Below are 13,427 nucleotides of genomic sequence, written 5' to 3'. Positions count from 1 at the left end.
ATTAAGCCACACTGCTTCTCACGCTGGTTCTCTAAGATGCTAAAAATGAAAATAATGTCTTCACAGCAGGAGAAAATACAGTTCTCCCTGAAACTATCAACTTTTAAATAAAAGTGAGTTTTCAGCTTCATACTTCCCTTTAAAGTGTTGTTCACACCTTTATTGGAAAGGGTCCCAGTGATTGAAAACATTTCAAAGCCCGGGCTGTTGGTCTAACTTTCCCGATATTACAGGAAGCAATGAAGATGGATAAACTGCTTTACCTGAAAAATAGATATTTCCAAAGGAACCCTAAAACTGGACAGTGTCAAGGAAAAAACAAGTGAATAACTCTATATGTTAGATTTTTCTGAATATCTTCCAAAAGGCTCAAAGCACCTTGGACAACTTAATTTTCGGTTTAACGTTTACTTAACTTTATTGGCTAGGATGATACTAATGAGCACAGGCAAAATGGAATTTGCTAATGAAAGTCATCGCCCATTTCCTAAGGTTCGACTTTAACGGTAACCCTAATTTGGAGATAATTGTCATAAGGCTTTGGTGCAAGGTGGGTAATGCCCCTTGTTATAACCATGAGCAAACCTCTCAATCTTCATTTTTAGGGTGTCTCCCAGAATTCAGGAAAGCTGTGGTTTGAGTTTATGAGCTTTGAGGACTCTCTTTTCTCCTGAATAAACTTTTGGCATAATATAAAACGATATATAAATGATTTACCATTATTAAATTTGCTTGTAAAACCAGTTGGCCCGGCGAACTGGAGAATGGATTTTGTTTCCTCTTAGGAGTGTGTAGGCTCCCTGGTTTAGATCCGCAACCTGTGCCAGTTGGCAGCGCTGGATCCTGTGAGCATACTTGCCCTGTGGGCCACGCGAATAGGAGCTCCCAGCCCATCTCCAGCTTGGCAAAGAGCTTGGCCCAGAGCCCCAATCCTAGTGGCGAACAGAACTGGGGCTTCTGTCTGGCGTGACACCAAACCTGGCACAGTTGCTGTGGCCGGCATTGCTGGTACATGGGACTCCCAGCTTGTCTCACTGCCCACTTCCTTATTCTCCAGCTCAAGTCAAAGGTCAAGCCTCGGCTGCTTCTCCAGGTGGGGGGAAAGGACCACAGGTGAATCCCTTTCTCACATCCCGGGGAACAACCCAGGAGCATCTATGCTATTATGTCATGACTGGCTCTCAGGCTGAGCTGGAAATCAAAGAACTGTGTGTTCATTAACCCAGGCTCTGTCACTAATTTACTGAGTCTCTTTAGCACCTTTACTTCCTCTTCAGGAAAAAAGATAACCAAGGGAACCTGCCAGGATACTGAATGAAGCTTCACTCTTGCAGTTGAGCTCCCAGAATGATAGTTTTTTTGTTCCAAAAATAATCTTAAAAGTGACAGAAGCACCATTTTGGAAAAAATATCATCAAATAAAAGACTATCTTGACCCAGGCAGTTGGCTACACCATCTAGGAAAGGTACCTTCAGTTCTTTTCTTGAAGAAGGAAACTCTACAACTTCCATTAGTAGACTGTTAAAAATGCCTTCCTTACGTTCATTCCGAATTGCTCCTCATCTTTTTCATATTAGGGCCTTGCTGTAATATGTAGAATGTATCAAATTTTTTCTCACCTTCCTACATTTGAGAAGTCCATAGTAAATAACTCCTTAGCCTTATTCAGACTAAATACCTCCGATCTTTTTACCATCATATGATCTGTTTTCCATTTCTTCCATCACGTAGTCGCAATTCTCTGGACCTTCTCCAGTTTCTCTAAATTATTTTTAAAATGCAGTGACCATAATTGTTAGCATAGTACTCTAATTATGGTCTGACCATGGCAGATTTGTAAATGGAAGGATTATTTCTCAAACTCTACATGCCATACTCCAATATCTTCCAGTTGCAGATATGTTGTTTTTTTTAACAGTGGCACTGATTGATAATTTATTTAGCACATGGTCCACCATGAACCCCCTATCTTTTTCTGCTTTGCTCATGCCTTTAGGAATTTCCCCAGTATTTGAGTTTTTTACAAACGTTCACCAGGATCGGAATGGCAGACAGATGCAAAAGGTTGCTTTTCCTTATTATTTACAAGGGAACACCTTTGGCCTTCTCCCTTGTACCAGATGTGTATAAATAACTGAGGATATTGGAAGAAAATGGTGATGCAGCAATGTCAACGGACATTGTATGTGATCATTGACACCAAGACCAGATGTCATGGGAATACCAGCTTCACTGGATGAACAAGGTGGCAAAGACAGAATCAGTGTGGGATATCTGTGGAAAAAAATTTGGAAATCTCATTTTCCAAATGCTCAGTAACAGTTACCACTTTTCACTTTTGATTTAGAATTACAATATTGTACAAGATGGATGTTAGCGTGAGTTTTGGTGGTGATATGTTATTGGAAGTCTGAATGGATTAAGCTTCCAGACACTCTGAGTAGGAGTAACAAGAGTTCTTGGACTCCGCTGTTCTGTAAATTTATTAAAACAACACCCACATGCACATACCTCACCACGGTAATACAGAGATTTTTTTTGAAATCTGTTCCAACAATAATTAAATCTCAGCTCTCTCTTTACAAATAACCCTGCCTTTACATGTTCATAACTGCAGCTGAACACTCTCCATATGTGTGAGGTAGAGGTCTCTGACCAGACAGATTTGATTTTACCCCACGTGACTCATGAGATAGTACTGTGAAGACTTCCAGGCCTATTCTAGTTATGTATATATGCCCCAGCCATTCAAAGTTCATGCATGATAAAAATCTGAGGCATCCCGTCTATCCCCAAGTGGGCAGCTGTGTGATGTTTAAGGGCATAATACACACTGTACAGCACCCTACACTTTTTTACTGAAGCATATTTATTCACTAGTGAGATATCCATTACTCAGCACAATTCAATCATATCTGTAATTTAAGCATTGCTAATGACTTCGGTGTTTGGAACTCTTGCTGGGTTAGAGTCTCAGTGCAACAGTTTTATGTTGTTGATCAATAAGGTCTTTTGTGTGTGTGTCACCTGGGAGATCTATGACATGCCCTTTGAGTCTTGAAGGTCAGGAAACAACAGTGATTTTCTTAAGCTATCTATGGCAGGCAGTAATTACAGAAACAGTTCTCAAATTGAAAAAAAAATATGAATGCACTGGACTAAAGATTTCAAATATTAAAGTCAGAAAATGAACTTTTTTCATCATTGGATAGTTTTTAGATATTGCTGCACAGCAATAAAATTTTAGGAATATGTCTTCCCAAGTCAAGAATTTAGGATCACGCTTTTTCTACTCCTGATGGCAAGGTTTTTTTTCCAGCATGTGGAGGTTGTCCTTATTCTATGCTGTTGCTAGCCAGTTGAAGTTATTCTCACCTAATCCTTATTAGACTTGCAGCTAGGCTTAAAAAAATCTTGCAGTCTATAATTTTTCACTAATGCTTTCCCCAAATATGTATCAGAGTGATGATGCATCTGATGGCAGTGAGCAAGAAAAGTCTCAGGAAGTGCGGTATCAATGCTGCATATTGTATTTTCAATTATATTAGACTTATTTTCTTGTCCATGCCTGATTGTCTTTTACTCTTGAATTAATTGTCTTTCAAACTTGGTGTTTATGGACCTTTGCTGCTTTGCCCGAATAGCTTAATTGTTATATTGAATAGTCCAGTGCGAAAGTCATGATAAATCTACAGGGAAAACACAGTACTGTATTTATCCCTAATATTAGTCTTAAATTTAAATGCAGTTAATTATTTAATTGCCATTTGAAATGCATAATGTTAAAATTATCCAAATTACAAACTGCTAAAATTGACTTGTAACACTTGGCAAATTGTAGTGTTAATCTTCTCTGTATCAAAATCAATTTGAAAACTCAGATCTGAGTTTTTTAAAAAGCACTATATGGGTGTAAGTCTTTGCAGAAATAGCTCAGATCAATCAAGCAGCTAAAACCATCTCACCTGGGGACAAAATATTGACGCCACGTCTGCTTTGGCTTGGACTGAGACTCATTAAATTAATCAATCGTATTGAGCACTTACTGTGTGCAGAGCACTGTACTAAGCGCTTGGGAAGTACAAGTTGGCAACAAGTAATTGGTATAATTCTCCAGTTTTCAGAATATTTCCTGTTGTTTTTTTCACCCTGCAAAGATTCCTTGTGCTTTAAAGTAATTGTCTAGAGGTGACTATGTTCCTGAAGGGGCATTCCCCAACAAGGGATTAGACCAAATACTTCTTGATTCCTCCCAAACTCAATTCCGTGGTCACTGTGTTATGCTAAAAGTGTGACTCTCCAGTGCATCTATGCATCTGTATGCACACTGCACCCATGCCCATTGGAATGATTTTTCTAACTATGTTTTCCCTGGGATTCAATATGGCCTTCGACTGTTTAATGGGAATCGCATGACTGGATTGCTCATTTGTCTTAGGGAGATATTACTGGCAAATTACTTCCACTGTGTTCTCATCTCAACGTTTTCTCTTTTAAAATGAAGCCCGAGAACTTGCTTTTAGCTAGCAAATCCAAGGGAGCAGCTGTGAAACTGGCAGACTTTGGCTTGGCGATAGAAGTTCAAGGAGACCAGCAGGCATGGTTTGGTAGGTACAGCGTTCTCCTTTCCTTGCTTAAACCTTTCACTCTTCATTTATTATCATCATCTGTTGAAAACTGACCACTTCTTCCCACTCTGCTCTGGGCACATAGCTACAAGAAGGAAGACAAACTATGAACAAGCTATTAAAACAGCAAAACTGACTCTTTTCCCGCCCATTCCCATCACCCATCCAGTAACTGCAATTGCAAAGTTGCCAACGAAGGCTGTTAGAGGCCCCAGTTCTGCTCCACTGCCCACTGCTCCAATTGGGAGGTAAGATAGGGGTAGAATTGGGCACCTCAATATCATTGGGGTTTCTAAGAGACTGAGCCCCTACTGGTTCGTCCCTGGTGGCAAAGATCTCTGACTGTTTTCCAAAAATCAAAGGTGCCAAATTTGACTTGAAACCATTAAGATTGGCAGGCAGTGGGGATGGGGCTTCCAGGGGTAAAGTGGGAAAGAGAAAGAGAGCCAGAGGAATGAACCCAGACAGCCTTTTCGCTCACCCATCTTCTACCCATCTTGGGTCGGCCAAATGGAAAGGCAACTGCCTTGCCTTTGCCTCAAGATAAGGCTCCTCTGAGGGCAGTGGTGAGGACCTGTGAACTTCGTGTGGTCAGGGATAATGTGTACCGACTCTGTTGTATTGTACTGTCCCAAGTGTCCAGATCAGTGCTCTGCATATAGTAAGCATTCAATAAATACCATTGATTAATTGATCTGAAAAAGGCAAATTGGGTAAAGATGCCAGAAATCTTTCTCTCCAGCCCTTCATTTGTGGGGGACTTGGAGATATTTGGACTTTCAAGCAACTCGATTTCGCTAACAACAGAGACTGTGGGATGGGGAAATTTTCTGAGAATGCATTCCTAAGACTGTGTGGGGGAATTAGCAAATAGGTATACAGACAATCCAAACCAAGTCAAAATCAGTGGCAAAGAGGGGTCACAGGAGAAATATGGAGGAATTTAGGCATGTGCTTCAAATGAACACAAGGAATATTTTTTCTAATTCTTGCCCAAGAAATCTTGCCATTTTAGCATATCTTCAAAGAATTTTCCTGGCCTGGAAAAGCAGAATGGTGCAGAAGGTTTTTTTAACCTGGCCCAATCAGATTCCAAGAGAAAACTCTCCTTTGCTCAAAATCCCTGCCCGTTGTATTTCCAAACTGCAACTATCCAGGTCTTCTGCTGGAGAAAGGCCATGAGTCATATCAGGAAGGAGGTGGAGGGAGAGTCAAGTACCGAGGGCATTAGAGAGTAACAGCTGAGATTCAAGGGGTCAGAAAGGAAAGTTATCAGTCGAGAATTGGTCATTCTAAGTTTGTTGAAAGCAGGTCCTAGATGTGTTCAAAATACATTCTGCCTACCCCAGATTTTTACCTGCCAAGTCACATATTTCAATATGATAACATTGGTCTCCTATCACTGCCCAGGGCACTACATTAAGCCGTTAAGTGACCAGATTTCTAAAATTCAAAACAAGACCCCTCATGTTTTGTGACATGGAGAATGTGAATGTTAATGTGAATTGTCATCAGCATGTGTGTGTCTGGGTTTGTCCGGTGAATATCTTTGTTCTCCTGGTCCTATCCATGAGAGGGAGTCAGCTCAGTGCTAGCTAGTTAGCTTTCTGGTTTTTCTGTTTGTTCATTTTTTTTTAATGGAATTTGTTAAGTGCTTCTTTTGTGCCAGACAATGTTCTGAACACTGGGGTAGATACAAAGTACTCAGGTTGAACACAGTCCATGTCCCACATGTGGCTTACAGTCTTAATCTCCATGTTACAGATGAGGGAACTGAGGCAGAGAGAAGTGAAGTGACGTGCCCAAGGTCACACAGCAGACAAGTGGCTCAGCTGGGATTGGAACTCAGGTCCTTCTGATTCCCAGGCCCATGTTCTTTTCACTAGGCCACGCTACTTCCATTACTGCTGCCTCCAAGACCTTGGAGATTTATGGCAGCTGATTACACATGCACACACACACACACACATTCCCCAGCCCCACCAAAAAATAAAATCATCATCTGGGGCAGTTCTCAAACCACTCCCAGAAATTGCTTCAGTTCCTGAGTTTGTCGGAATTTTCAGTGTAGTAATCCCTGGTCTTCCCCAACCTCCATAACCTTAGCTGGTGGCAAAATTTAGCAAAAGGCACCCCAAGCCCTTGGATGTTGGGGGCAGAGGTGAATGGAGTAATGGAATGATTTGTTTTGTTTTTGTTTTAATCGTATTAAGCACTTACTATGAGCCAGGCACTGTTATAAACAGTGGGGTAGATACAAGCTACCCAGATTGGACACAGTCCATGACCCTTTTGGGGCTCACGGTCTTTATCACTGTTTTACAGATAAAGGAACTGAGACACAGAGAAGTGAAATGACTTGTCCAGAGTCACACAAAAGACAAATGGCAGAGTCTGGATTAGAACGCAGGTCCTTTTGATTCCCAGGCCTGTGCTCTAACCTCTAGACCATGCTGTTTGATGTAGGACAAACTGGAACATTATTAAGTCCCTCAAAAATTGTAGAGAGAGTTGGGACACTACTTGAAAGTAGGGCTGTCTTGTTACTCAAGGCTTATCTAAATTGATTTGATAGGAACCTATATCTATAGCTTTTATGATTGCATGTCCTACAGACCATACAAAGTTGCTGCAATAAAGAATTTTGTTCTTAGTGCAAGCATTTTTTTCCATTTCTAGAAAATACCCATCTCCAGAAATGTGTACGTGGTATTAACAGTGAACCATTTCTGTTTTCCCCCTATTATTTAACTCTTCAAGAGAGGTGGCAAGTAAAATATGCCTTCCTTTCTGAATAGTGAAGGTGGCTTGGTTGTACTACCAGTAAAATGATTAGTTGGCTTAGTGACAGACCAGAAGGAGAGGGGAATTCTCAGATAATAAATGAAACCACAAAATCAAATGATAAAACACGAGGTGTATTTTACATAACTAAATTCAGTAAATTCTACTTCAAGGTTTCTGAAGGTCCTGAGAGAGAAGGTGTTCCAATTAAAATGAGAGTATTCATTTTTGGAAAAACAAGATATTTTGCAATTTATAATTATTGATGCTTATTAATCAATCAGTAATATTTATCGAGTGCCTATCATTTGCAGAACAGTATATTGATCACTTGAGATAGTCTTGTAATCACTTAGGAGAAACCTAGTGGAAATGGCTCAGGCCTTGGTGTCAGAGGACCTGGGTTCCAGTTCCGATTCTCCCACTTGCCTGCTGTGTGACCTTGGGTAAATCACTTACTTTTCTGTGCCTCAGTTTCTTCATATGTAAAATAGGGTTTAAATTTTCTCCCTCTTCCGTAGACTGTAAACCCCATGAGGGACAGTGGCTGTGCCTGCCCTGAGTGTCTTAAATGCTTATTCCAGTGCTTACTAAGTATAGTGCTTGGCACAGAGTAAGTGCTTAACAAATACCACAGTTGTTATTAGACTATAATAAAATTAGTAAACATAGTCCCTGCCTTTGGATGGAACAATGTTGTGAAGGAATTTACGATCTTGAGAGGACTAATTACTGTCTTGGGCAAGGGCACTTAAGAGTTCTCTCACAAACATGTATTGTCATGGAAACCTAGCTCTGTAGAACAAAAATTGTAATAATTTTTTTTGGACATTTTGCATGAGGCCTTTGTCACATGCCTGAGGATGCATACTTATTCCTTGGCTGGTCTGAGTCTTTTGAAGAAAATGCATCAATAACTGTCATAAAAATGTAATTCCTTGTGTTTTCCTTTTACTTCCTTTTAAAAATCAGTTTAAGTATGAGAAAAAGGTGTTCAGTTCCTTTACTGAAGAAACCATATCACTCTTTCTATTCATGTTCATTTTTCAAACTACCTCATTTTGGTTGCCCTTTGGGTTGAATAAAATGTTTCCAAGGGAAGAATAAGCAGCTCCTTCCATTTTCACTTAAGGATATCTTAGTACTAGTACTCTGAATCCGTTCTTTCCTGGACTTTGGACTGACCTTTTATTCCTTTTTCTCACCCTTGAATGAAATCCTCACATGGCAGGGATCTATGATTTGACTAAACAATGCTGAAAGCAGCTCTGTTACCCCCTTCCTGCCAAGTTTGCTGCTCAGATGACTAGAGGAATTACTGAAGGGAACCATCTGATCCCTCTATGTTTCAATCAATCAGTCTATCACTTATTGAGCACTTACTGTGTGAAGAGTATTGTACTAAGTACAGTATAACAAAGATGGTTGATACTTTCCCTGTCCATAATGAGCAGGAAATGAGTATAATTTGCTTAGCATCCCTAGCCTTTGGTGCACCTAAAAAGAAAGAGACATAGAGAGGCATTCTCGCTTCAACATAGTTGAATTCCACCAAAACTCCCCACCACCCTCAGTGTTAACCAAAAGCCATATTAAGTTAACTGCTGTTCCAATGGGAAACAATCAGGAGTTAGGGGAGAGGTGATTTGAAAATAGTAGCAATGGAATACAGCTTCTGTCATACCCACTGAAATTCAAGGAAGTTATGGGAAATGAGAAAGCCTATTTCAAGCCGTCTTTTTTCTTGATACCTTCATGGACACCTCTGCGGCTCATTATTTGTAAGTAACTCGAGAGAAAAGAGAAAACAGCCCCTGGCACTGCAGACAATTAACTATGACAAAATGGCTTGTGCCAGTGGTCCTACATTGGTCTTTTCAGTCACACCCACTCATGAATTTCACCATCTGTGGTATCTTCTTTGAGTTTCAGTCATTCAGTTGTATTTATTGAGTGCTTACTATGTACAGAGAACTATACTAAGCACTTAGAGTATGCAACAGAATTAGCAGGCATGCTGCCTGCCCATAACCATATTAGATCTAGAGTTCATTAACATAATCCTGAGAACCATTCTGCAGCAGTTTAAGGTTCAGTTGCCTGGAAACTATAGCAACTATAGCAAATTGTTTCCTTGTGCAGTACTAATGAGCTGATGTGTTGCCATGGGGATCCTTTGATTATTGCTTGAATTAAGCTTTTTGGGAAGAAGCATTTCTTTGGAGATGCAGCATCATTATAACAATTTTATGGCCATGTTATATAGAAATAACTATATGATAGATATCATATTTGATATGCCCCCAGGACAAAAACCCTGTTTTTTACTTCTGTTGTAAACTTCCAACCACCTAGTACAGTGGTTTGTGCACAAGCACTTATTTAATGTAGACATTGATAATCTTGCCTTATGAAAGTATTTCATACCTAATGTTAAGCACATAACTACAGTGATCTACACACAGTAAATTATCAATAAGCACCATCAGTGGATTGATTATTGTCTGTCTTTCTTTTACACTTTTTCTGATTCTTAAATTAGCGGCGATTCCAACCACATGATGGGTTGGTTTGTCCATTTTCAGTAGTAACTTCAAATGGGCTTTCCAAGGTCCTAATTAAGATGCTGTATCACTTCTGGTAGTCCAGTTGGTGGTCATTTCACAAGCATGCCTCAAGTAGAAAATTCACCTTTTAATGTATGTGGTATTGTATAATGAATTTAGTCCCTCGGGGGTTCAGTTCATCCCCTATTTGCGCTAATCCAAATTCTAGTTAAACCTGAAGGAAAGTCATGCTATTCTCGAACAAATCCGATAATCATAAATGTTCTTCATAAAATTGGAGGTGTCAGAATGAGAATATCTTCTTGACTCCGGCATCCAGACATTTGTCTCCTTATGTCTACTCATCCTGCTTTATGTGCATGTTAAAAATGTTTATAATCAAACTGTAAAAGAGCTTCCCATTTTAACGAGGGTCCATTTAACTACATCATATGGGTCAATCGATTTATATTCAGTCAGTCTTATTGAGTGCTTACTGTGTGCAAAGCACTGTACTAAGTTCTTGGGCGCTTACAATACAACAATAAACAGACACATTCCTTGTTGTTACCATTTGTAGTCATTATTTTTATGCACTGTGCTGTACAACTTGTGGCAAGTAGAGAAATCGATGTCTGTTTCAGCATCCCTTTTTTGGGGGCTGTGGGGTCAGGAAGAAGTATTTACCCAATTTCTCAAAGCTCATCTTTCTTTTTGTGGTCATTTTGCTTAGTGGTACCCAATTCTAGGCCTTTGTTTATCTCATGCCTTTCCCTAAAAATGGTTTCCATACATAGGGTAAGACTTCCTTTTCCATTCGTAGACACACTAAAAAACTGTGGCTTTGAAAACACATTGCTTCATCATTGTAGTTTTTTGAATATCCTTTCTCATCATTCCTCCATACTCTTGTCTACCAGGCTTGTGTCTAATTGCTCTTCTCCTAGATAGTACAATGCTAAGATCATCATCAGTGTTGAAAAATCATCCTCTTTGCCAATGTTTATTTTCCGGTGATGTCACAGTGCTATCCATGATATAGTTTTTTCATATTCAGATTCTTCCACCTGCCATTAGTTTGTTTGTTGTCATTTTCGATTTTTGATTCTGCTTTCTTAGCTTCTTAATCATATTCACCTCTCATACCCCTGTACCCTTCAACCACCTATTTCATTTAGTTCTCGTCCTCCATTTTTGCATCTTTCAAGCCATCGGTTGTACAATTTCAACCTTTGTCTTTCCACCTGACAAGTACACTACCTTCTCTTAGTTTCAGATCTCTCTTTCTCCATTTAAGCAGCAGGGAAGATGGATTATAATGCAAATAGCCCATCCCCAAAGGCATAAGAAAACCTAAAGGCCTATTTATATCTCTTGTATATTCCAAAAAAATCTGAGTTTCTTGTGGAAGTCAGAAGGTCATGGGTTCTAATCCCAGCTCCACTACTTTTCTGCATTGTGACCTTGGGAAAGTCACTTCACTTTTCTGGGCCTCAATTCCCTCATCTGTAAAATGAGGCTTGAGACTTTGAGCCCAACATGGCACAGGGACTGTGTGCAGCCCGATTCGCCTGTATCCACACCAGTGCTTAGTACAGTGCCTGGAACATAGTAAGCACTTAACAAATACCATAATTATTATAGGTACGTAAAACAATGATTTTGCTGGACAGTGGTAGTCATAATGTTTATTAAACCCTAATGAACAGAATTCATTGTTCTGTCACTGAATTATTCTACCATGGTAGTCCATTCTCCAGTAGGGAATGTGTTTATCAGGTCAGTTGTATTGTACTCTCCTGAGTGCTTAGTACAGTGCTGTGAACTCATTGACTGATTAAAGTCAGGAAGTCGTGGCCTGATTCCCAGGAGCGTAAGGGACAAAAGACTGAGCTTCAAGTCCCAGTTCTTCAGAGACAAAAGACTGAGCTTCAAGTCCCAGTTCTTCCATTAGAATGCTGTGTGATATTGGCCAATTCACTTAACCTCTCTGTGCCTCCGTTTCCTCAACTGTAATAATTGCTTTCTTCACCTCTTAGATTATGAGCTCTGTGTGCTTCCAAATGTATTAGTTCATTATTAAGCACAGTGCTTAATAGTTGCCATAATTAAAAATAGGCTAAGAAGCAAAAACAAAACAAGGCAGGGTATTTTTGAGGAATTGAGGTAAAATTTAGCAACAGTGGAGAATTAGGTTTCACACCAGACTGGAGATCTTCAGAGTGGTGGTGCTGTCCAATCTCCCGTTTGGCTGGCAGAGCTTGCCCTACCACCAAAGGCTCATCCAATTTCCACCTACAGGCCGAGCTCATTCTCGAATGAAAGAACAGGTTTTCCAACAATGAAGTTTTGGAATGCAGTCAACTCGCTCGCATTGAGGCATTGCTGATCATAACGCTGCTTTAAAGTAGAAGAATGGACTAGGCCCTTCAAAAAATGGCTGCTTTGTAAACTGAATTGGGAGCAAAAAAAGGCACAAAGGATAAAACAAACATTCTGAAGGCAAAATGAAGCCATCTCACTGTGATTTAGCTGTCGCCTGTTGGTAGCCAAGCAACAGGCAAACCAGCCAGAGAAGAAAAAGTGTGTCGTCCTTCAGCAGAGGTTTCAGGAAGATGAGAATCCGAAGTGGTGATTTTAGAAACAGAGAAAGGCCCTGCAAGTGACTAATCTAGTAGTGCAACAAGGAATTATTTTTGAAAGAATACATTGCGGAGTGGATTGCTGGTTGAATGTATAGTATTTGTTAAGCGTTTATTTTATACCAGGCATGGGTATTATGAAGCAGCATGGTGTAGTGGATAGAGCACAGGCCTGGGACTCAGAAGATCATGAGCTCTAATCCTGACTACGCCACTGGTCTGCTGTGTGATTTTGGGCAAGTCACTTCACTTCTCTGTCCCTCAAATACCTCATCTGTAAAATGGGGATTGAGCCTGTGGGTCCCATGTGAGACAGTGACTGTGTCCAACCCGATTTGCTTATATCTACCCAGTGCTTTTAGTACAGTGCCTGGCACTTAGTAAGCGCTTAGCAAATACCACAACAATCATTATTATTAGTAGTATTATATTTGTTTCCATACCTACATGCACATTCAGCACATATGTACACTCAAATATTTATTGAAGATGGAGATTTTAGTAGTTGTCATGACATATGCAGAACAAGTTTCATTCTTACTCTGGATACACCCAATTTTTTTAAAAACAAAATTCTTTTTTTCTAGTATGCACTGTAAAAGACACCGGTAAAAAAGAATAGAGTGGTCACATTTGGAGTTTCATTACGTAATTCTGTAACTTTTTTTTTTTTAAACAAGTCACAAAATATTCAAAGACTGAAGAAGGGATATGTAAACTCCATGTGTCTAATTCTCAGTTGATTAGTTCTGAAGTCAGTTATTCACGGGCATTTACTCCTACTTAAATTGTACAATGCTTAATGAATTACAAATCTGTGGGCCTT

General features: G+C 39.8%; 1 protein-coding gene across 17 annotated transcripts in view; it reads left to right on the top strand.

Annotated features, from left to right (window-relative positions):
• Positions 1 to 13,427, top strand: part of CAMK2D (calcium/calmodulin dependent protein kinase II delta) — a 261,656-nt gene that overhangs the window by 193,307 nt on the left and 54,922 nt on the right. For all 17 annotated transcript variants that reach the window (XM_038755006.1, XM_038754999.1, XM_038755002.1 and 14 more), the window contains exon 7: positions 4,506 to 4,608. In XM_038755006.1, coding sequence (XP_038610934.1) covers positions 4,506 to 4,608 — 103 coding nt within the window. The remainder of the gene's footprint in view (positions 1 to 4,505; positions 4,609 to 13,427) is intronic.

Source organism: Tachyglossus aculeatus, chromosome 12 (genome assembly GCF_015852505.1).
Source record: "Tachyglossus aculeatus isolate mTacAcu1 chromosome 12, mTacAcu1.pri, whole genome shotgun sequence".
NCBI lineage: Eukaryota > Metazoa > Chordata > Mammalia > Monotremata > Tachyglossidae > Tachyglossus > Tachyglossus aculeatus.
The sequence above is the reverse complement of the archived record's forward strand: the minus strand, read 5'-3'. Positions and strand labels throughout refer to the sequence as shown.